This window comes from Selaginella moellendorffii, unplaced genomic scaffold, assembly GCF_000143415.4.
Source record: "Selaginella moellendorffii unplaced genomic scaffold, v1.0 SELMOscaffold_68, whole genome shotgun sequence".
NCBI lineage: Eukaryota > Viridiplantae > Streptophyta > Lycopodiopsida > Selaginellales > Selaginellaceae > Selaginella > Selaginella moellendorffii.
Genome location: NW_003314329.1, coordinates 886,619 through 910,973, shown reverse-complemented (window position 1 = coordinate 910,973; position 24,355 = coordinate 886,619). Strand labels below are relative to the sequence as shown.

General features: G+C 40.9%; 4 protein-coding genes across 7 annotated transcripts; all 4 read right to left on the bottom strand.

The window, feature by feature from the left end:
• Positions 1–4,474: 4,474 nt before the first annotated feature.
• On the bottom strand, positions 4,475–6,110 carry LOC112340636. Of its 3 annotated transcripts, none has more exons than XM_024659452.1 (8): positions 5,864–6,110; positions 5,592–5,801; positions 5,476–5,515; positions 5,322–5,411; positions 5,168–5,267; positions 4,954–5,102; positions 4,789–4,891; positions 4,475–4,733 (listed from the first exon to the last, which is right to left on the bottom strand). In XM_024659452.1, exons 1-8 carry the CDS (start codon positions 5,973–5,975, stop codon positions 4,611–4,613), a joined length of 927 nt encoding a protein of 308 aa, XP_024515220.1. In that variant the 5' UTR covers positions 5,976–6,110; the 3' UTR covers positions 4,475–4,610. The 3 variants fall into 3 exon arrangements, 2 of the variants coding, with proteins under 2 accessions (XP_024515220.1, XP_024515221.1); XM_024659453.1 differs by having other exon boundaries at positions 5,592–5,814; positions 5,864–5,973; XR_002990190.1 differs by having other exon boundaries at positions 4,617–4,733; positions 4,789–4,886.
• A 62-nt stretch (positions 6,111–6,172) lies between these two features.
• LOC9653159 lies at positions 6,173–8,003 on the bottom strand. Its single transcript, XM_002985468.2, has 6 exons — positions 7,603–8,003; positions 7,387–7,550; positions 7,274–7,339; positions 6,961–7,217; positions 6,677–6,897; positions 6,173–6,618 (listed from the first exon to the last, which is right to left on the bottom strand). The coding sequence occupies exons 1-6, from the start codon at positions 7,984–7,986 to the stop codon at positions 6,217–6,219; spliced, it is 1,494 nt and encodes a 497-aa protein (XP_002985514.2). The 5' UTR covers positions 7,987–8,003; the 3' UTR covers positions 6,173–6,216.
• Positions 8,004–10,189: 2,186 nt separating this feature from the next.
• LOC9653158 (acyl-coenzyme A oxidase 3, peroxisomal) lies at positions 10,190–13,229 on the bottom strand. 2 transcript variants are annotated; one of them, XM_024659448.1, is made up of 15 exons: positions 13,140–13,229; positions 12,928–13,083; positions 12,532–12,871; positions 12,360–12,477; positions 12,190–12,297; positions 11,956–12,128; positions 11,795–11,894; positions 11,662–11,736; positions 11,480–11,610; positions 11,293–11,428; positions 11,122–11,241; positions 10,938–11,075; positions 10,787–10,891; positions 10,508–10,728; positions 10,190–10,448 (listed from the first exon to the last, which is right to left on the bottom strand). In XM_024659448.1, the coding sequence occupies exons 2-15, from the start codon at positions 13,064–13,066 to the stop codon at positions 10,262–10,264; spliced, it is 2,091 nt and encodes a 696-aa protein (XP_024515216.1). In that variant the 5' UTR covers positions 13,067–13,083; positions 13,140–13,229; the 3' UTR covers positions 10,190–10,261. The 2 variants fall into 2 exon arrangements, with proteins under 2 accessions (XP_024515216.1, XP_024515217.1); XM_024659449.1 differs by having other exon boundaries at positions 10,508–10,575; positions 10,627–10,728; positions 12,928–13,190.
• On the bottom strand, positions 13,217–15,049 carry LOC9653374. The gene is made up of 14 exons (XM_024659450.1): positions 14,905–15,049; positions 14,779–14,856; positions 14,673–14,722; positions 14,569–14,622; positions 14,469–14,521; positions 14,331–14,403; positions 14,220–14,281; positions 14,097–14,165; positions 13,961–14,048; positions 13,851–13,915; positions 13,684–13,784; positions 13,534–13,629; positions 13,420–13,481; positions 13,217–13,372 (listed from the first exon to the last, which is right to left on the bottom strand). The coding sequence occupies exons 1-14, from the start codon at positions 15,031–15,033 to the stop codon at positions 13,261–13,263; spliced, it is 1,092 nt and encodes a 363-aa protein (XP_024515218.1). The 5' UTR covers positions 15,034–15,049; the 3' UTR covers positions 13,217–13,260.
• Positions 15,050–24,355: the final 9,306 nt, after the last annotated feature.

The window sequence follows — 24,355 nt, the reverse complement described above, 5'->3', positions numbered from 1 at the left end:
TTGATCTGGACACGAGCATGGAGACATTGTAATTGCCGACAATAGAGCTTACTGAAATCCAGCCCATCCAAGTAGCCTCCATCTTCGACCAGACCCTGCTTCCGGTAATTCTTCTTCTCGTCCTCAAGCGTTAGTTCTCCCATCTCCATCCAAGTATTCTCGCTGCATTATACACACATGAACTGCCCCTCCAGGCTTTGTGCAAGGAGCACAGTGTTCCTGCGGATACCTCCAATGCTCTACTAGGAGCAAATTCTAATTAAATTACTATGTTTTAGGCTGAGGCAGCAAAGGAGCTGTTTGATGCAATGCCGCTGGTGTCTTGGATGCTGATCTTTACGGCAGGAAGCGGATGTTCAATGCAATGCAAGAGAAATATCTGCTATGCTGGTGTTGGGAAGAAGTGCAATCGATAGGTAGAATTTTTTTTTCCTGGAATAAATTGCTTTCAGTTTTTTCACGGGCATTCTGAAAAGGCAAAGTGGCAATGCCCGATAGAGATCTGGTTTCATGGTGTGCTATGCTCGTGGCATATGCTCAGAATGGGCATCATAAGCATGCTATGAAGATCTTTGCCGAGACCAGTGACAGCTTGGAATGCAATCACAACATTATGGGTTAATCACCATTTTGTTTAGGTCCCTAAAAAGGGGAGAGTGTTGTGAATGTGATTGTAGGTATCAAAAGTTATTTGTTAGTTAATCCTTTTAAATATTCTTTATTTACTGCTAAGTTAGTATTGTTAGACCCTTTATCAGTTTCCACCGAGTTAGTTGAGAAAATTGTCATTATCTATGTACTTATGCTGAATAAATATAAAGTAAGGACTTCTATATGTTTTTTTACTGAGCATACTTGTCCTTGTAGGAGAAATTCATATGTTAACTTGCATTTGCTAGTGCTTGGAACCTCTAAAATATTGAGTTTAATCCCTCAATATTCGCTAAGTGATAGCTTATTGTGTACACTTTTGCTATTATACACTTTGTGTTAATTCTATTTAGTCCTAATTACTACTTATAGAAAGTGTTTAAATATGTTAATTTAGCAAATCTATAGAATGTAGAAATTGTTCTAAACACAATGGTGTTGATCCTGTGTCAAAATTTATAATTTAATGCCATTCCATATTTAGCAAGTTTTGAGTTAATACTCCTGGTATTAAAGGTGACTAAGGGTGAAAGCCCAAAGTGTGTGTTCCTCACGGGGGGCTTTGTTCTAAATGTATAGTAAGGATGTTAGGTAGGTCAAACATGGTTAATTAATTTGAGATATAGTCTACCTCCAACTTGCATACTTGTTTTTATTCTATGTATAGCTTTGGTCTAATCCCAAATTCCACACTATGCTAACTGGTGGAGTACACATATCCTTGCATTAGGCCATTTGTATGTTGAAATAGTGCCAGACTTCATTTGGCTTTGTTTTGTATGTTGGTTTTGGCATTAATATGTTAAATACTCTAGAATGATTCCAAGTTGCTCCATACTCCTATCCCTTTGCTTCTTGGGCTGTATGCTCAAGAATTGTTCCATGCTCTATTAGGCTCTATGCTTGGGAGTTTGGCTTTATTTTTTTATTTAGTGGCTCAAGGCTTTGAAACTTAGGTTCTACTCCACTGTCTTTGGACATGTGGCATATGGCATATAGCGTATAATATGTGGCACATAGAGGGTTTAAGTTCCATTTCGTGGTTATATTATAGTAAATTACTATGGAATAAAGGGTAAAAATCATGTGTGCTACAGTCTTGGACTACCCCCAAACAAAAGTGAATAGACATAACTTTAGTGTAATGGGTTGATATGCCAGTGGTACCTTTAAGTGTTTATTGTGGGATCGGATATGTAGAGCATTTGGACCAAGTGCAAAGGCTAAATGGCATAAATGCCATTTATAAGGCTAGCATGTCCCTAAGTTAGGAATATGGTGAGTGACACTCTTTCAAGTGGTCAAAAGTGTGATTAAGTGACTAAAGTAAAATGAAAAATTTAGTCATTTACATTGTCATACTAAGGTCATAAAAAGGTGTTTATAGAAAAAAATAATTTTTATAAAGAGTTGTATGTAAACACAATGGTGAAGTGCTAATCAATAGTTAGTATAAGAGATAGCAAGTATGGCCTTGGCAAAAAGATATAAACACAAATGGAATATATCATGAGGATAGGCTTATAAAGCTAATAGTGTGAAGACACCTCTCAAGGGAGAATACCTTGAGATCAAGTTGGCTTATTCATGAAAACCATTTGTCAAGGTATCCCAATAAAAACAAAATTAGCATAGCCTAAGATAGAAGGTATGGAATTCGAGTGTTTTGACAAAATAATGATAGAGGTATGAAAGTATTGATAATGAGTTGTTAGACTTGATAACTATAAGGAAAATGAGTAAAAATTTGGTATAACTGGTTGAATTGACAGAAGCTAACTTCTTGAGACTTTTTGTCAAGATAAAAAGTTAGATATCTCTCTTGAGGGATAAATTGCTTTTGTTATAATATAGTGAGCTAATATCGTAAAAGGAAATGCTAATTATTTAAGAAATTTATCATTGAGAAACCTAAACATCTTAAAACACCAAAAATATGGTATTTAGTATCATAAGAGCATTAAATAAAGCCCAAAGAACTAAATCCCTAAAAAATAATGGATAAAAAGTGTTATTTAATATCCAAGGTTGTGGAAAGTTATAGATTATTTACCTAAGATGGATAAGGCTAAAAGGATTTTGGCAAAGTTAGTAACGGGCACATAAGGGCCCATGAGTAATAATGTAAATATTGGTGTATAATATTGTAAGGTGACAATATTCAAATTAAGGAACCACTCTTTAGATCATTGAGTAGGTTCATCCCTAAGAATATTTACTAATGCATGGTAGAAATGCAAAGCTACCCTCTTAGCATGGAAGAGAATAAGTAAAGAGAATATATAAAAACAAGAACAAATAATAAAAAGATAAAATTGAACCATAAGAATTAAGGGACATAACCTAGGGAGTGGGGAATTAAATGAATGTTCAAGGGTTTTGCTATTTGCAATTGTGGTACAATGGAGAGTATAAAATATGAAATTGTTTGTGGTAGATTAATTGACAATTAACAAGCTTGTGAAAAGAGAGGCTTTAACAAAGTATCCCTTTAATGTTCCAAAAGGGTAAGCTGGTACTTGGAAAGTTGAGTAAATAAGGTTTATAGAAATGCATACAATTAGAGTAGTGCAACAAAAGTGTGGTCTTAAACCTTGCTATAAGGCAAGGCTATCAAAGTTGCGGAGTAGTTCCTATATGTTTAAAAATATTTAAGGACTTACATGCTAATGCATAAAATCATTTTACATGAGCTAGAGGGATAAGATTTTTAATTGAAGAGTTAACTTCAGTAGAGAAGGCTTGAAAGGCCAAACTTAGAAGAGTTCATGTATGATCATAAATTGGTCATCTAACTAATTAAGTAAGAAGATTTGGAAGTTTGAAGAAACTATGTTCCTCAATTGTGTCTCATAACACTAGTATATAAGAAAAACTAATTTGGTACACTAGCATGGAGAGTTATGTTAAATATCATGAATGATGCCTTTTATAAATGCATATACAAACCTCTAGTGCTTGAATTCAAATCCCAACTCACTAGGGCATAATGATAGTTTGGAATATAAGGACATTTAATTTTTGGTAATCATGGACATTTAGTTTTTTGGTTAGTGTGTATAGTGTGAAAACTTGGCACACCTAACTTGAACACTCTAATGCAAATAACACCAAAGACATAATGAATGAGATGGGGATATTTAATCTTTAATTGCTATATACCTTTGGCTAAAAAAGCTAGCTTAAGCACATTGTCAAATGTGGGGGATAATACCTATTGGTAGATCTGTTGAGGTTTGTATATGGGATCACTCAGCTGATTGAACTTGAGCTCGGTCAAGGCTCTCACAGCTCCAAGTCTCACGCCCCGAGGATGTGAAAGGATCCAAACCTATGGACCTCCAGCTTTGACAACCAAGTGAAGAATAGATTCTGGGGACCGGGACTCGTGCTCAGACAAGCCATCTTCCAGAACAATATCTTAAACGGATGTTGCTGGTTCTACTTATACTTTGTTTCTCAAAAGTAGCTTCTGCATCAGCTGCTTGCTCAGATTGAGATGCAGAGTCCATCCAGAGCATGGAGCAAGTGAGAGTTGAGTTTCATTCCATCCAGAAGAGAATGGTTTCTTTCTTGAGCTTGACAGCACCAACGAGCTGAGCGCCCACAAAACGAAAATCTCTTGCGCCGCTGTTTACATTATGGTATACGTTAAGAAGCAATTAGTGTACACTTTGGACGGGAACCTGGTGGCCGGATATCTGGCTAGAATAAAGAAATATATTGGCAAGGTCACAGGTTCGAATCCACAGCCAGAGACCCAATCGAATTTTTTGGTATGGAGCGTGCAGCAAATTTTTCTAGACATGCAAAACAACAGAAATCTTATAAAACCCACCTTGCATATATGTGATGAATAAGTTCGGACTTTTCAGGAGTAGGGCCTCAAAGTCCTCTTTGTTTATAAATGTAAATGCTCTTGTGCAGGAAGCTTATGAATAGTTCGTATGAAAAGCACCTCAACTCTTGTATCCATTTTCGTGGCTCGATTTTGGTAGCATCTGTAACGTTATGCGGCTGTAGAGTGGCTGTTGCCTGATGCATTCTTGAAACACTTTGCTCTCTTTAACAGAAGAAACAGTCTGTTGTAACACACAAAGCTTAGACACTTTTCACCCCAAAAGGAAAGAAATATACCTTGAGGTATAGCCTGAAGCCATGTCCCACAACTTGACGCCCAAGGAAGTTAATCACCCATGTCGGAACAAGGTCGAGCTTAAGGTCCAGGTGTATTACTGCTCTGTAAAAGAAGTAGTGACTATCTTAAGAAGAAGAAAAAAAAAAAAAAAACTAATAGCGTACCTTATGTAGCATTTCTCGTCGCTAATCTTCTGGAGGATAAATCCACCGTTGGCTTCCATGCGAATGACGCCCTCTTTTGGAGGAGGCAAATGAGAAGCATTAAAACCATGGATGGTCTCCTTGACGATAGTCTCTGCTTCCTGGGGGACCTGGCAAATCACCACCATTGGAGTGAATAAAATAACAAAAGAGGCACAGTGATTGATAGCTTAACTGTTCGCAAGCAGCCAACCACGGCATCCAATTCAGGTAGCTCCAGTTCGAAAGACGTGACCAGCATTTCTCTTGTCGCAAACGGCCATGGAACCTTGCACCTGGCAAGAGCTTGTAGAATTTAAACGCGGGACGTCTTAACAACGTCGAAGTACCTCATGTGGAAAAGGTTCTCGCAAATGCGAAGCATCCTCAGCCATTGGGACTCCAACACTTTAAACGAAGGCACAGTAAAGTGAGGCCACCTGTAAGGAAAGTTGGAACGAAAGGCTTTGCTTACAGACAGAGACACTTCATCAATCGCCTCACCATTTTTTAAAGCAAGGAACTTCCCACATCACGCACAGAGCTGTAGATAAAAATCACAGTTGATTTATAACTGTCGATAATGCAAGACGGAGTATGAAAAGAAGCTTCAATCTTACCATGAACAAGCGGAGCATTGACAATGCCTTCGACACAGTAGCTGTGAAATGGCGTACCACGACCAGGACAGTACATAATTCTCAAGTCCTGGCTTTCGTCCTCAACCTTCCAATCCGTGCCAAGCCTCAGAGACTCCAGAACTTCCAGCATCTCCTCAGTTTTCATCTTGATAGTAGCTTGGTACGAATCATCGTCCATTTTCTGCCCCCCTGTGCGTGCTAGCTAACATTAGCAGTCGGCCAGAAAAATCAAACGAAGAGCAGATAAGAACCTGTCAAATTCAGTAGTGGCGAGCTGAAAAGTTGCTTCTGGATCATCTCCTCGACATAGTCTTTGTTCCCCAGGGCCTGCTCACAACTCAGTGTCGAGTCCAGTCTCTCCATTGCAAGGAAGACCACCAGTTGTAGATCTGCTTCTTCCCTGGAACAAGAAGGCGACGAAGACGAAGAAGCAACTCACCCAGGAGAAAAGGGAAGCAGGACATGGCGAGTGACTTTCTTTTCTTCTGCCTGTTTCTCCTGTGAGGTGCATTGAATGCGCGAAGGAGCAGCAAAACGGCAAACGAGTCACTTATTACGGGTTTTACCACCTAATAAAACTCGAGAGAATCTCGCCTGTGATTGATCAAGTCGGAAGCTCATCCAGGTGAGGCTCGTACAAACCAGCGACGAGGGCGACCACAATCCACAGCATCAGCAGGCCGATGATGGCCACTCTCAGAACTCGAGTGCATGACTGGAAGGGAGTCACGTCCTCCTCGTCCTGGTCACTGAATAGATAATCTCTTTGTCCGAAAGAGATTTGCTGTTGCTGCTGACGATTGTTGCCGACGCCCTGGACCAGCTCGTGTAGACGATCCTGTCTTTCCTCGTCCAAGGCAGCGCGAGCCTCGTTGCAAAGAGAACACTTGCAGTTGCCCCCGAGGTAAATCGGAACCCAATCGAGTCCACCCAAATGCTCCGCCAGGATTCGTGCACAGTCGTCGCTTTCCACATAAATCTTGTCGCGGGTGGCAGGCTTGAGAATCTGTTGAAACTCATGCCGTTATAGACGGAAAGAAGAAAAACGGGATTAGAAACATGACCTGAACAATCGCGGTGGCGACTACTCGAACAAAAGGCGGAAGATTGACAATAAATAGTGCGGCAAGTCGGGTCGGATAGTTCTCCTGTACAAGGACGCAGCAGGACTTCGTCATCTGGAGCGGAAATCCCACAGCCGGAGCTCCGGCACAGTCGAGGACAACAGTGATTCGAGGATCCTCGCCCCTTAGCAAGTTGACGACGCCGAATTCAATCTGGGAGACTGGAAAAAAAAAACACAAGCGTTAGAAAGACCACAGACAAAAAGAACGAGAGTTTTTAGCACCGATTGCCTGCGCAAAGCGTGGCCGCTGGGACGAAACGAGCGTAGTAGAAGCGAGGCCCAGACGGATGATGAGCAAAGGCCTGTCTTGGGAGTCGTGGTGGTGCCAGTAGACGAGCTCGGACCATTCGTCGAGCTCTCGGCAGGAAAGGAATCGAAAGTTTTGCCGCCACCCGACGTTCTTCTTCACAAGCGCTACGAAACGTTTGTTGCTTTTGTTGGCTGCTTGATAGAACCTGTGTAGTTCATCGTTGCTTATCCTAGAGCAAAGATGATATAAGCGATGAAAAGAGAGAGCGACAAACAAGCATCACACCTGTCGGGTACGAATATGCCGTGTTCTTCCAGCAGTTTCCTCAAGGCCATCGCCTGGGAGTCTTCCCTGCCAATCGATCTCAGTCTAGAACGGTATAGAGATGGAAATCTTACCTGTCTTGCAGCGATCTTGGAGAAGGCGATCGAGGACTGGGAGGAGGCGAGGGCAATGGCGGCGGCGCTGGGAAAATACTCCCCTCGCCCGGCCGCCCGTGCTGATCCCATGCATTCGTGAGAGCCGTGGCGATCGACAGGAAGACCACAGGCTTGGAGAAGATCTGGAGTGAAAATCGATGAGCGAAGTATCACCGAATCGAAATATTTCCAGACCTGCGTGCCCTGGATCAGGCAGCGAAAGGGATACCATCGCTGGAGCCACGCGAATGGAGGCGCGCGGAAGAGAGGGATCGCCTGGATGATCCACCACAGGGGCGGGCATCGGTGCTGGAGACCTCGCCGCAAGGCCTCGAGCGCCCCGACCTTGAGCATGAAGACGGCAAGCTGCGCGGTGGAATCCCTGTTTACCCTGACGCGCTTGAGCGAGATCGCAGCTCGCGCCACGGCAGCTCGCGGCAGCGATGCCAGCGACAATCGCAGCTTCTTCTTGTTCGCCTGGAGCTCATCCCTGCCCGTGCGGAGCTCCACGCTCATCCTACACACGCCCTCGTCGTCGTCGTCGTCCTCCCCGCCTCCTCCCTGTGAGGACGACGCCATCCCTAAAAATTGACGAGTCTAGTTTATTATTTGCTATACACTTTCTTTGGCTTTAAGAGAGAAAGAGTTCTCTCTTGAAGCTTCTCGCGCTTGCTTCTTCCTGCGAGCTGCGAGGAGTTCGCTGCGATCCAATCAAAACGCTATCGATCCAAGAAACGATGCCAGTTGCGTCGACCAGGCTGTGAGTATGAAAGCTTTACCTTGCCAAAACGCTTACCTGAGAAAAACTGGATCTTCGTCCACTGTCACAGCTGCAAATGACGAGAATTGTCTGCTCGAAAAGATCACAAGCAAGCAGTCTAGATTCTGGCACTGGACAATGCTCAGAGAACGGCCCCCAAGTCCTCAGCTCATTCATACTCTGATAGCGAAAGGAACTTCACTCAGAAAAACTTAGCCAGTATAGAGATTAGACTCACCATTTGCCGAACAAATGGACCACAGATCAGTAACAAAACAGACCTGAAACTCAAACTCTCCGGACATTGGATGATTCTTATCAGCTCCGAAGTGAAAGTGAAGTTTCTCCTCCTGAAACATGAAAACGGAAAGATGAAGTACCTCGTAGTGTGATTCATGACCATGCTGCTGTCTGTAGTATTTGGTAAAAGCATGAACTCGCGAAACAAGTTCTTCGTCCCTGCAGAATTCGCGCAAGTAAAGTGTGGAGCTACAAAATGAGATGTTCCTCCCTTTGGGGACGTTCTTCTGCTTTCCTTATTTCGGAGAAACGTTGGGTTTAAGTGTTGTTGAGAGCCTACCACCCTTGCGAAACACTGAACGATGCGCATGCAAAAGAAGTAAGCAAACGTTTTGAATTTTAACGAGGCTATCGAAACCAGAAGGAAGAATGAGCTAGGACTGGCTCCAATCTGCAAATATTTTTTGCTATCTCGACTCTAGGCTGCCGTTGTCCCTAGGACGCGCGGATCAGACTTCTCCTGACTTGGAATGAAACATAACTCTTTCATAGCTGCTCGTTGGGCAGGAGAGCGGGCCATGACGAGGTCAACCTCACCACCAGCATCATCAATTTCAGACAGGCTCACATCCCCATAAGATGTCTTTGCCGTCACATAGCGTATGTGGATGGCTTTGCTCGACACCATGGCTAGCATCTCGTCCTTGCACTCTGCTTTGTCCCTGTCGTAGATTTCAGCAAGCACATCTTTGAGGCTTACATACCCACATTGCACTATTTTAGCGCAGATCAATTCATACTTATGCCCGGAGAAGCCCATGGCAGCCTTGGTAGCTGCCAAACCCAGTTTCACTCTACATAGACTCTGGCTCGTAAGAGCATTCGCTGCTTCCTTCCAGGTGAAGGCATTGACAAATTTGGCCCAGGCGCACCAGTTGAGAAGCATAGGAGACCCCCCACATACTGCAAAAATGCCATTCCAATCAGAGTCTCCAAACGTTGCAGGGAGTGTCCCTCGAGCAGCTGGAACAGAGTGACCAGCGAAGAACTTGCGTGCTTCTGCTTCTGGAAGGTAGCCCACCCCAAACGGCTCCCACTGTAAGGAATTGAACATATCTTGCAGCCACACCCTGAAGAAGTCATCAGAGCTGCTGAGTATGAGATGTGCTTTGTTGTTCTGCTTCTTGAAGAATCCAAAGAATGTTATAAGCTCACTCGTTTCCAAGTTCTTCAGCCTGTCAGCTTCATCAATGATGAAGACTGGGTACATCGTTTGAGCTGTGTCGATTACTGCACAGAAGGCCTCCATTACCTTGGCCAGATCGGTCGAGTTAGCCGTGTTATGAGGCGGAAGAAGCTCCGAGAAACCTTTGAGCGCTATGTCCACACCGGCAGCTTTCCTCTGCGTCACCTTTTCAGCCCATGTCCTGTACTCTTTGTGCAAATGATCCGCTGCATCCTGAGGCGTGCTCCACAACTGTACCCTCAGGTCGAAGTAAAACACTGGACAAGTAGCCGCCAACTCCTCATTCGAAAGCCAAATCTCCTCGAGCCGCTTGAGCAGCTTGGTTTTCCCACAATCGTCAGGCCCAATAACAACAGTCACACACAGAGGAGGAGCAGCCAAGCGCTCCAGCAATGCCCTCAGCTCTGCCTGCCGACCGAAGAAGCTTCCGTCGCCATCTGAAGGCACCGCCGCTTGCAGGCTCCGAATAACCTGTGTACGCGCATCCCAATCCATCAAGCCCTATGCCAACTTTGTCTAAATTAGGGTTATGAGTCTTACCATGATCACGAGTTTTTGCGGAAAGATCTTAGCTTTGGTTTTCAAATGGAAATAGAGAAAAGGTTACTCTAGCTTCTTGCTTCTTCCAGGTCCCAGGAATTCGCTGCGATCCAATCAAACGCTATGGGCCCAAGAAACGGTGCTGGGATTCCAAATGCGTCCACCAAGCTGAGAATGAAGGGTCGGATCTCGCGACACAAGCTCGCAACTTCTTTTTGTATCGACAATGCTTGATCCGGGCTCAAGTATGCATGCCTGGATGAACAACGTCGTAGCGTTGCTTTAGAGAATGCCATAAAACAGGAAGCGCTTACCTGAGAAATACTGGATCTTCGTCCACTGTCGTAGCTACAAATAATGAGCGCAACAAGCCCAGAATTGTCTGTTTGAAAGGATGGCTTGTTATTTCGCAAGGTTCTGAAAACACTGGTACCTTCTCAGGGCTTGGGGCGAGAGAGTTTTCTACGCTTAGAATGCTTTCCAAAACCGAACGCTCAGAGAAGGCACGTCCCAAGTCCTCAGCCAATTGATAACTCTGAAAGCGAAAGAAGGTTAGCTTACGAAAACGTAGCAATCGGCGCGGTTAGACTCACCGCAAGCGTTGCATTCGCCATGGTTGATCCTTTGGACACGAGTTCACGCACTTGCTGTGCAAGTTTTACTAGCAGATCTCTTTCGCGAAGCCGAAACAAAGCGAGCTGCAAAGCGCAGGTCAGTAACAAAACGACCGACATGATGGTGTACCTGAAACGTTACGTCCCTGACGTTGGCATTGGTCCCAATTGTAGGAGGTGGTCCATTCATATGTTCTAAGCCGAGGCCTTTCATAGGCTGTTGCTTCTTTTGCGACGTGAAAAAATCTCCAAGCAACGCTTTACTAACCTGAGGAACGAAAAGGAATTCGAAGGTAAACTTACGACAACAGTACCTGCTGCATCAAAACGTTGTTGTCGCCCTCAAACGTCAGTTGCACATCGTATTCTGCTTTGAGCTGCCCGACTTTGTTCTCAGATTTTAAACCTTGTCCGCCACAGGCTTCACGACATTCCTAAAGCAGGGGAATTCATTACAAGCTCATGTCGAACACATCTGGGCTTACCTGCAGTGTTTTGAGGTTGTGCCAGGAGAACATTGCCTTGTAACCACTTGAAAGTACGTGAATAATCTTCGCGTGCTCGGGTTTTCTGTTGTAATAGATGCGCTTCAAATCACAGGCAGCAAAACTCATGGCATATCTGCAAAGTATCAGTCAGTTCAAAACTTACAAAGCAAAACAATACGCATACGATTTAGCCAGTAAAGGTATCAAACGGTGCTGATGGCTGGGATAGTCCAAAAGTAACACTTCTGGTTCATTGGGAGAAAGAGCAAATGCTCGCCTCGAAAGAGCATAGCGCAAAGCCGTTGCAAGGCCAACCTTAAATCAGCTCTATGAAGAAAAAGAAGCTAAAGTATACAAGTGGCAAACCTTTGATTGATAAACAGCACTGACAGCAATGGTAACACGTCCAGACGTTAGAGGAGCCATGAAAGCACCAAACCTCTGAATAATATCACAGGAAGATAAGAAAAGTACCAGCTCAGAGAACAAAACACCTTACCTGATCTGCATCTGTTATATTACTCACGTACCGACCATCTGGTGTTACATCGGCTACGGAGTTGAGCAAGTTTTCACGAGGTACGCGTTTATTATCAAACCTGGACAAAAACAAAAAGTTTGAGTTCATCTCCTAAACTCTGCAAGTTGGAAAAACAATACCAGATGCGGCCATTGTCCACCCCGTTCAGTCCGATCTTGTGGCCACAATCGGCAATACGCACACCTGGACAAATTCGCCCATCCGGACTCCTTATTTCAGCAATAAATGCGTGCACTCCCTCGTTCTTTCCATTCATATGCAGCTGAGAGAAGACCACTGTATGAGTAGCGTGCTGGAAACAAACACAGGATTTGTCAGTTGCCGAAAATAAAAAAAACAGTGATGCTTTTTACCATTGCCGCTCCTCCTATCCAGTATTTCTGAGCAGACTCGCATGGAGTGTTGATAACAAACTCCTTTGTTGATGGATCGTACACAGTTATAGTTTCAATCCCTCGGACCTGAAAAGATCATAAACCACTCAAGCACAAAGAAAACAAAAAAGAGAAAAGAAGCTACGAACATTGCTTCCATGCCCGAGTTCAGTCATTGCAAAGCAGCCTATGACAGAGAATTCCTCCGTTGGCAGCAACCACTTATCGTGATGCCTCTTGGAACCAAGGTACTTCACTGATCCCCCCCTATATACAAATGTCAAGCTCACATGAAACTAAAAAGAAATGCTGAGAGCATACCACAAGTGGAAGTGAACACCGAGCTTAATTGCCAGTGAATGATCAAACAGGCCGATGTACTCGAACATAGCAGCCATACGGAGCGCGGACTGTGGCCGATCGTCTGTAAGCCATCCACGAAACACACCCCTGTCAAGAAAATACTGAATTCTCTTCATGGTCAGCTCCCTCTGGACTTCCATCGGTTGATTGTAATCAGCTCCCAAGAAAACCCGTCGACCCACTCTCCTGGAGACGAACAAATCGCTCTCAGACATGAGATTGAAGATAAAAGTGCGGGTTTGAGCATCGTGTCCGTCCAGCAATCCCTGCATCAACTCTATATCGAATGCGGGCTCTCCTGGAAGATCAAAAACATGAAAAGGAAATTCAAGAACCCAAAGGAGAAAAAAGTACCTGAATTGAGCTCCGGAGGGGAGTACTCCAGGCACGGCTGGCGCACCACCAACGAAGACCCTTTGTCGATCTCTTTGAGATGGCCTGTGAGAACCAGAGCTCTTCGAGTTGCCGCAGAGCTGACTTGTCCGGCCTCCATCTTTTCGAGTCGGTGATCTGTTTCTTTGCCCTCGCGCTTAAAACGTAACAAAGAGTCGGGTCAGAGCCGTTACCTTGCCCAACCGGATGAAGGCGCTGCTCCAAGATTAGCAACCCTTTACATTTGTGGATAGATACGGCGTCAAATCTGGAAAGTCGCGCAAGCACAGTAGTTTTTTGAAGGAACGTCGAGTTTTACAAGGTGACTCGTGAAGATGATGCTGTTCCGTAATAGGTGGAAAGCAGGGACTCGGAGAAATCTCCAAACGAAACTGTTTTCCTGTCTCGCGAAACAAGTTCTTCGTCCCTGCGCGAACCAAGTTACGTGCCGATTTACGAAAGTGAGAGAGTTACCAGTGAGGTTGCATAAACACTGCAAACGTGTTCCTTTCCACAAGGGGATCGTCTTGAGCCGTCTGTGTAGACATTGTTACGAAAGAGGACACAAAAGAAGTAAAAGACACGTACTCGAACACAATGTGGTGTCGCGTGAAATGCACCATTCGACATTAGCTCCGTCGCTTCTCCTACCTGGTAAGCAATGTCATCCTTTCCGAAAGTTGCCTACACGAAGACACTTTCAACACTTTGATCCGTATGGACAAGCACTTCGTTTACCTTGACAATTGCACCAGACCGAGTCCTAACATAAAGCCCTGCTTCAGAATCAGGACAGTCTATTTCCCTTCCTTCTCTTGTGTACATTGCACAGGTCAATCCTTTAACGCACCAAAAGAAAAAATGTTAAGTTCGACAAAAGCGCACCGCGTAACTTGAAAACGTGCCTGTAAGAGATCCGTGATCGACGTGCCAGCCACACCACGACGATGACTTTGTGCCTGAGCATTTGCTGCAAGAAGCTTTTAGAAATTTACAGCAGGAGGAGCAACGAAACCTTGGGTAATAATGGAGCAGACGGCCTTTGTGGCACAAAGAGTTCTTGAGCATGTCCGTGAGCCTTGCATCACCGCCCTTGCGAGACACTGAAGGGACAGGAAATTAGAGAAGACGAACAGGAAAAGGATCTCCACCATGTTTGTCGCAGTGAGCTGCGAGCTGCAGGCCAACCTTCACAATCAGACTTCCGAGTTTCTTAAAACCTGCAAAGTGATAGAAGAAAACATCATCCACGTAAAGAGAAAACAGAGATGTACTTGATTCAAGGTCAGGTAACTCCTTTCCGGGCCATAAGTTCGCTCGACAATAAGATGGATACCTGCGTACATTGAGACCGGTTAAAATTTGTGAGAAGGAAGTAAACAAACCTTTCTATGAGAGCTGGGTCATCGGTCGGTCTGTCCACGATTGGATTCGCATAAAACGAAGCTTTAAGCTCATCTAAACCAGAAGGAACATATGAACTCGAAAGAAGGACAACAAAACCGTTACGAACGAATACGTACCAGGTTGGCCGGATTCTAGGAACTCTTTTCCGTGGCTCCAACCAAAAGAAAATCTGCGAGACGCTTATACGGAAGTTCTAGCTAGAAACTTTTGAGTTACCTGCTTGCTGGATCTTCTAGCTCCTTGAGAACATTTTCGGGAAGAGAAGAAAGGCTGCACAGAAAAATCGAAAACATTGAGTAAGAAGAGACTATACTCGATACCTCTGCGCAAGATTTAACAGATTACTCCGCATTTCAGTGAATCCCGGAACCTGAAAAAAAACACAAAAAGAATGCTCGTGGAAGTAAAATTCCATTCAAAGCTTACGTTCGAAACGGCAATAATTCCCAGTCCTTGAGCTCCAAATCCCGCCTCGAGCTCCTCAGAAAAATTCACAGCTTCATTCTACAGCAAGAATCGATCGCTCATTCGATCCGAGGCAGGAAATCTCACCTGGAGCTCCGAGAAGTCGATCGTCACTACATTATGGCGCATGCTGTTGCCGATCTTCCGCACGAGACGCCCCGGCTGTGGAGCGCAGAGAAATGAACGGTGATGACCTATTGGCGCGGCAACGGCCATTGCTCTTCTTCCATTAGCTCTCCTCTAAACCCTGCTCTTGCGAATATGCTTCTTGTACGGTCATTTGATAGTATATTCTAGAATCACTTTTATTCTTTTGTACGACCCGCATGTTTTGTGGTATATTCTAGCATCTCTTATAAGATTCAAAGCAATCCCTTGATGATTCTGAAGTTTCTTTTTTAAATTTGCTATTTTTGTACTATTAACGTTTTGTTTTTCTACTGATCAATAATTGGTTGACGATTGCAATATAAATTAGTAATTTATCATTATAACAAGAAATAGTTTTTCTTTTTGATTGTTTCTAGCAAAAAATCATTCTAAATGTATCTTCTCATTGAATGTTTTTCAGCACTCCTTTTTTATATTAGTGTTGTTCAAGCCATGCATTGGGAATTCTCTGACGAGCGCAATGCTATAACAACAGCCGATGCCAATATTATTCTAGATACGGTTATTGCACTTGCGGACATTTTCGATGACAATACTTACTATGAGAGTGGCGCAGTTTATATCAATCAAGTCACTGTGACAAACAACGTAGTGATCGACATTGCCATCGTAGCTTTTCATACAGGCCCCAATCTGGATTTCTGCCATGTCAATCCAGGTAACACCATCAGCGTGAGAGGCCTTGTTATCAAAGCGATCATCCGAACCTTAGTAATGTATACAAGAGGTCAAATGCAAGTTTTTCTAGCCAGCAGCATGCTTGCAGTCTCCGAGATGTTTGGAGTCCAGTATCGCATAGCACCAGCAGATCAACAGATGGAAACCCTTCACAACCATACTAAGATTTTACTTGGCAGCGACCGAGGTGATTGCCAAGCGAAATTGACAACGCTGGACAACTTCTTCTACAATGGTCTTCGTCGAAACTTTGAGCTCCAGTCCCCGAATTTGATCTACACATTCAAGCTCCAGGATGATTGTAGCTTGTCTTTGAATGAAGCCAGCCGAGGGCAAGTTTGGACAAATGGAGTGTGTGGGAGAGGAGGAGTAGATTGCTATCTCACAGTCCAACTTAATGGGAACATGGTTATCAAAGAAACCTTAAGCCAGGTTGTTATATGGTCGCTAGATAAGTCTTGTGATGAGCCATGCTATGCATTTGTGACTATACAAAGAGATAGAAATGTGGTGCTGTATCATGTTTTTAAGTCCAGCCCAGGTAAACTGTATGCTGCTTGGGCCACAAGTACAGTAAAAAACTTTTAAAATAAAATACAAAGTGTTTTTAAGAAAAAGATGTCATTGTCCAAAAGAAAAGTACTAGTATAAAAGAATGATCCAACTTCAATGAAGGAAATTTTACTTATAATAGAATCTTCACAAGTGAGTTAGCAATGTTGGTAGCTTTTGTGAAGGTGTTTGCCCACCTTATAGAGAAACAACTTGGCAGCATGAGAAGGTCAAGCAGACCTTCACAAGCATTACTCCTGCATCAACCAACTGCTAACCCTCCATGTCGGGAACCAAGTGCTTCTCCTGTGTTTTGTTGATTTAACCAAAGCTTTCAATTGTGTCCTATGGCATCTTTTGATTTGGTGTCTGCTGGAACTCCAAATCCCCATCTACCCCCTTAGTAGCTGCAATCATTGAATTATACAAGACTTTGAGTTTGAAAATAGTAGATAGCCAGCCAATTGTGTCTTGTTCAGGGGTTCTATAAGGGTGCTCTAGGCCCCTCTGGCTGATGTTGTTTGAGATCTATATGGAACTATGCTGCAAAGAAAGCATTTTTCTCTATGTACTACTATATGCTGATGATGATCTATTGCCGACTTCAGACACAACTCAAATGCATGTCAACTTAGATGTGCCAAGTGAATTCTATAGGTATGGAAATTGCCAAAACCCTTGCAAATATGGTATCCTTCTACTAGGAGATCAGCTCTAGGTGACCAAATTGCAATCCTTTGCTATGCTTACTTGTTGTTGTGAATGTGATTGTGGGTATCTAATGTTATTTGTCGGCTACTCTTTTCAAATATTCTTTCCTTACTACCATGATGGTAGAAGATTAGTATTGTTGATTTCCTTTTTTGTTCAAGTGTTAGTAAACTGATTTAGCATTTGTACTTAGGCAGATGAATATATATGTTTATTGTTAAGCATACTTGGCCTGGTTTTTAATTCTCTTTTGCTCTGTTTTGCATTAACTTAACAAAAACCCTTGTATATTGAAAGTAATCCTTCAATATCTCTAAATGATAAATTATTGTATTTATTTAGCACCCTTGCTATCATACCCTATGTGTTGGTCCTATTTGGTCGTAATTACTATTTATGGAAAGTGTCTAGATTTGTTAATTTTACATATTTACAGAATATAAAGATTGTCCCTGTGTCCAAATTTGCAATTTAGCACCATTCCATATTTATTAAGTTTCGGTCTTAGTCTTGGTCTCGATCTTAGTCTCAATCTTAGTCTTAGTCTTTTTCTCAGCCACTATCTTGGACTCCAACTTAGGTCCATCTTGGACTTGACCTCGGACTCCATCTCAGATTTCATTTCGAACTCCATCTTGGACTCCATCTCGGACTCCATTTTGGACTCTATCTCGGGTCCATCTCGGATCCATCTCGGGTCTATATTGAACTCCATCTTGGACTCCATCTCGGGTTTATAACAGACTTTATCTCAAATCCATATCAGACTTCTTCTCAGACTCTATCTCGGACTCTTTTTTGAACTCTATCTCAAACTCTTTTTCGGATTCCTTCTCGGATTTATTCATAAAATTTTCATATGTCACAACACTTACCATGTGTCAATCCACTTGTGTCAGTGTTTAGAGACTCATTCATCAATTGTTTTGTGCTCATTCTTTGAGAACTTTGTTTGGAACTTCACTCCTGCTCTCGACTTTCCAAGTCAGAGCTTTTGATCCAAACATATTACACTTGTTGCTTCCACTTCAACCACTACCATGTGGTACCCTTTCAGCTCCATTTTGGGGCTTAAGGATTTGTGTTTTACAGTACCATGAGTAAAAGTAAACCTCCTCTGAGTTTACTATAAGTGGCAAATAAGTTGGTCTGTAGCTGTTTAATATAGCACTAGTGAAACCTTCTTAAGCACGATTAAAAGTGGATCAATCAAGACTATAGACATTAGTCTATTGGTTCAAGTAGTCATTGTCGTAAACTTTTCTTAAATTAGACTAAAGGTAATGCAAATGCAAATTTAAGGTTTAGTCAAGATAAGACTAAAAGGAGAGGCATTACGGATGAAAGATCAAATATGTAAATAATTTTCTCTTCTTGAAAAGATGATTTACAACAAGGTGTTAACTCTTTGCTCATATTCACATTATGCAACTGAGAGTCTTTATCTTGATGCATGTTGGTTATAGTGGTCTTACAAGTGGTGAGTTATGGGATAGATAATAGTGAAACGCTAAACCATTTTGTCTAAGCTTGCTATTGAAAACTTGAGTTATAATACTCAATTTTTTTTGGGGAACCTTACTATTATTCTTTGAATAACTTGGTGTTGGATCAGTTTTGAGTTTTGTCAGAAAGAGAGTGGTATGAGCTTGTATATGTTGTGAACAAAATTGATGGCATTTGGTGTTGTAAATCTTTATCAGTGGGATATGACATTTCTATTGCATTTTATTGAATAGAGTTGGCATTTGATACTTATGTAAACTTTTAAAGTAATAATGTGGGCTTGCTTATGGTATTGCTTAATTAATGATCAAGTCATTGTGATTTTTATATCATATCTATGTGATAGTAAATAATGTGCTTACGAAGTTACTTGGTTAGACTATAATCAACCCTAAAGTGATTAATGGAGAAGTTATTTTACTTGTAAGTAGTAACATTGAAGTAGCTCTAACTTGGTTCTTAATGGTGGTCCATTATGCTAAGCTTAAGTTGATATCTTGTTTCTTTGAGGGTTTGCCCATAATGTGATGGAAAAAGTTGTAATATTCATTTGTTATGGCTTGTTAGTTTATTCGTTAACACTTGGAATAGATTGTTGGATAGAGAAGGTGTAAAGTTAAGACATTGACATTGCTAGCATTTGTGTTAATGGAAGTGGCATTGTTATTTTGACTAATAAGGAATTTTCTTTAGACTTTAATTTTTTATGTCATTTTTCTTGTTAGTATTTTGGTTTTATTGGATCTTAAAGATAATTTGAGAAGAGTGTTAGTGCAATATAAATATCCAAAAATATAGTATTTACGATAGAGTCTTGGATGTTCATTTTGCATTTTGTGGATGGTGTTAAATTTGGAAATATGGGCATGATGTTCAATACTTAAGTATACTGTTGGGTCATAAGAATTTATATTGAGGTGAAGTTATGTAAAGTTGTGTGAAGTTGTTTGTAGGAAAAAGTTGGTTGAGTCTTGAAATTTTGTATTTCTGAATCGAGAGTCATTCTTTCTCTAGGATAGAAAATTTTCCATAAAATTTCTTAGACTTTTTCAATAGTTGATCTGTTGATCTATTAATCATTTTACTCAAAAACCATTCTATTTTCATAAGTCAGTATAAACTAATGAAAGAAATAAAGTTTATTTTGGTAGGATTAAACTTTAGTAGGTAGTTTGTATGATGCAGTTCGAAAGGGATACTGATTTTTAGGGTTAAAGCAATTAAATTGGATAGAGTGTATAAAAAAGTGACTATTACACTTTTTTAGGAAGGTGACCCTTATGTCTTTCTTCTATAACATTATGCTTGGTGGTAGGTGCACTTTGCATTTTATTAGACTTTGTGAAAGTAGTGAGTTCTCATTGATCTTGACTTGGTCTTGGTAGCTTTACGCCTTAGCTGAAGATGGTGATATTTAACTTAATTGTTTAAGATTGACATGTTAGTACCTGTATTATAATTTTATCTATAAGGAGGTTGTGTATCATATAGTTAATCATACATAGCTAGTTTTTTCAAGGCATGCTCAGAAATATTGACTAAATGTATTGATGAACTTATTGTTGTATGATTAGATTTGAATAGTTATTTAGTTTATGCTTGTCCATATTCCTATATCTTGTAGCTGGGGTGTTACCTTATTGTTGGACTCAATGATTTAAGTTTAGTGTTTAGATCTTGTGAAAGGTAAATTAAAAAGTGATTGTTGGTTGCTTTGTGACTAGTGAATACTTGTAGATTTCACCAAGGACTATTAACACTTGTTTCACTCGATAATGATTTAGTAATGATATATTTACTTTACTAGATGGTGTTGTAAAGGATCATGTCGTTAGACTTACATGGTTTTTCCATGTTAACATATTGACTTTACCTTTGTCAACATCATTTTAGTTGTGTTTAATCCGTAGTGTTAGGTTACATTAAGCCTTGGACATGGTGAATCACTCCTTAATGATATATTATTTGTAAATAAGTATTATTAAAAGATTAGTTTCCAATACTAACTAAGGTAACCTCGACTTTGGTTAGCTCTAGTGCTAAAGAGCTTTGAATGGTGATTCACTTTTGCTTTCTTCTAACTTTATTTTGGTGTTAATGGCATTGAAGTGATGCCTTGTCATTGACATTGTTAATGTTCAAATTCGAGTGAAATGAGATATCTCTCCATAGAATTAATATTAAGTTCCATTAGTCTTAATATAGATAGTGTTAATGATTTAGCTGTAGTTTTGTGTTACTAGCATTCATGCATTTACTAGTTAACAACTATATTTGTGTTCAAATGAGCTTAGTAGCAAATTAAGTTAGTTGTATTCTAGATGAGATTGTTTAGTAGGAGTTGAGTTTTGAGCTTTTCTTTTAAAAGTAATTCAGTTATGAACTATGCTAACTTTACAAAAGGAAGAGTTAGTGATCGACATTAAAGATCTTAGTTCCTTATTGAATTTGTGTTAGGATATATCGATCATTGATAATTCTTTTTGCACATGTTATAAAGTGAGTTACATTTTATTATGCATAGATGGATTTATAGAGGATTAATTTGGTGGTCACTTATTGAGCATAGCTTTGTTGTACTTAGCTTTTGGATTGATGCAAAAATGTTCTTTATTAGCTTTACATTATGAAATTTAGCTTATATATGTGTTAAGGAGGATATTATATGTTACTTATTTAGCATTGAAATTAATTCATATAAGAGTTATAATCATTGTTAGGCAAGATTTGGCTATAAGCTTCTTCAACCTTTTGGTTTTTTGAGTTTTATACTCACTGTTCCATTTATTAGAAGTTGTTAAGGAAGGCATTTTTGGCTCATTAACTTTGATATTGAAATTAGTATTTACATTTGATAATCATTGATGATGATTAACTATCATTTAAGGTAATTGGTTATCCTTGTCAAAGGTTTTGCTTGATTATTATTGATCTAGAATAATTCATCATTCTTTGGGATGGTGGATTCTTTCTTTGACGATAATTATGTATTTCTTCATTGATAGGATAATTGATGATCTTTCATAATAGTTAGTTATTCTTTTTTATAGTTTTTGGCTTTTCACATGACCACATATTCTTTGTGGTTTAGTCTAGTGTGGTCTTTTGGTTTTGAGATATTGGTAGGATGTTGCTAACAGTTAATTAAGCAACTTGAGTTCTTTCCTTTTGTTGATAAGGATTTATTTAGGTTGGCTAGTGTGATAATTAGTATGAATGAGAGTTTGTTAGTCTTGCCTTATTATTGAGTTTTCCTAATAATATATTAGGTATTGAATTTTGTTTGATAGTGATGATGATCTTAGTGGTTCTTGTACTCTAATACTGGTTTATCAGATGATAACTTACTTGAAAAACTTTTGTGTTCTAATATAAGATTTATTCATTGATACTTAAATCTTTAAGATATCATTATCTATAACTTTGATATTATCCATCTCTTGATCTTTCTGTTTGAAGGTAGACTGGCTTTAGCACTTTATATGTATTATGAAATCTCTAGTCATGGGGTAGCTATTGTTGATTGGTCATATCATCTGCCTCTCTGTCTATGTTCTTTATTTCATTAAAAGGGCGTGACCATATAAACAATTGTAATTGCCTATTTATAGTAGTCTATTTAAACTTTATTGACAGGTTTGGTGTCTTTGCTCATGAGAGATAGGGCTTCTAACTTCTCTCTTTATATCATCTGTGGGTAGGGTCATATCACTCTTTTATAAGCTAGGTCACACCAGAGTAGCAAGGGTGACTAACTCTATTAGTCATTTCTTTATTGGTGATGACCAAAAGGTGTTTAACTTTGTAGCGCATTTGGGTTAAATAGCAAAGGTACCCTAAATCATTTAAGTTGGTGCATTTTTTATATAGTGTGATCACTGTGACAGTTTTCTAAAATTGTTTTCTTGGCAGTGGTCTAGACTAGAGTGTGCATCAATGAAAATGTTAATTTTCCTTAAGGGGGGGGGGGGGGGGGGGGAATGTCACAAATATGACTATAAGTTTAAAAGTTACTTGTTGACTAGTTCTTTTGGATATTCTTTCCTTACTGCCACAACAGAAAGAGGTTGGTATTGTTAATTCCCTTTTCAGCCCCTCTTATTCAAGTGTTAGTAATCTGGGCTTAGCATCTATACTTAGCCAGATGAATATAAGGTAGGAATTTTTATGCATTTCTTATTGAGCATACTCGGCCTAGCTTTAGTTCTCTTTTGCTTTATATTGTAATTGTTATGATCAGGTGCAAAAAAATGGAGATCTAGTTGCCCTAGACTATGCTATGCCACCTCTTGAGGTTTCTCACCACCCAACCACCCCCAAACTACCTCAAAAGCTCCACTGCACCGCCATTCCACTATGAGCCCTAGGGTAGATTAAGTCCCTTACCCTAACATGCCTTAATATACCCTTGAGCATCCTTTTGACTAATGTTGACCATGTAGTCACCAACAAGTCAAAACTGGCACCTAACAATTCTTCCCCCTCAACAAAGTCCTTGTCCCAAGGACAAGTTGTACCGGTGATCACCCTTCTAGGGAACCCTGCTCAAGCTCTTAGTCCATCTTCCGTAGTCGTATACATCAAGGAGGCATTGGGATCACTCCAAGATAGTACACCTTTCAATTGGCTGACATAAAATATCAAATGAATTTTCACCCTAGCTAGCAGTCGCACCCGATAAGCCGCTTTACCAATGCACTTTAGCACTTCATATGGACCAGCATATCGATAAGAAAGTTTATCACTCTTCCTTATCCGTAAAGGCACCAAGGTGTTCTGCCGCTCACTTGACGGAAAGATCACTCACACAAAGACGAGATCACCTACCTTATATTCTCAGAATTGGTGATGCTCATTGGCAAACTTCTCCGCTCTATCCTGAGCTGTTTGCAAATTCCGTTTGCACACCACTAGAATCTCATCAAGTTCTGTGGCCAGATCAGTTGCCTCGGAATCAATCTTATCTTGAACGTCCTTACTCAAATGCAATCCCAACTCCACTGTTGTTCAAGGATGCCTTCCAAACATGGCAAAGTAAGAATTTAGCTTGGTTCCACTGTGTTGGCTATTGTTATAAGCAAATTGCATCAACGGAAGATATAAATCCCACTTTCCTTGCCTTTGACCAATGCTACAACGTAGCGTATCCTCCACCACCTGATTCACACGCTTAGTTTGCCCATCCGTCTAAGGATGATCTCCACTTGAGAGTTTCAAAATCACTTGTATAGCCTTTGCAAAGCTTTTCTAAAATCCATTGGTGAACTTTGAATCTTGATCACTAATAATGTCCCCTAACAAACCAAAATCAAGAAAAACCTTCTCCAAGTAAACCACAACCAAATCTAAAGCAATGACAATCTTCCAAAGAGCCAACAACTACACATACTTCATCAACTGATCCACAATGACCTATACTTGCTCCTTTTGCCTTTGTGTTCGTGGCAAACAAGTGATGACATCCATAGAGATATTACACCGACTCTGAGGAATAGGTAAAGGTTGCAAAAATCCCCCCGGCTTCTCCCGTGGTACCTTAACCCGCTGACAAAGCTCGCATGATTTACAATACTTGAGGATATTAGCCTTCATATTCCTCCAATAAAAGTTGCGCTTAATCAACTCGTATGTCTTCTTCCCCCCAAAATGACCGGCCTTTGGACGATCATGATAGTGGAATAAAACTTGAATAATTAATGCATCCACCCGTGGCAAATATACACGACTATTGTAGTAGAGAATCCCATCCACTAATGAGAAAGGGGCTTCCATCTGGTCTCGCAAAGAGGCCACCTCAGCATCTTAAGCCTCAGCATGCTCAACCAATTGCCCAAACTCGCTAACCACCTTACTCAAATAATGACCAAATTGTGTTTGTAACGTCGCCACATAACGAACACGAGATAAAGCATTTGCCACC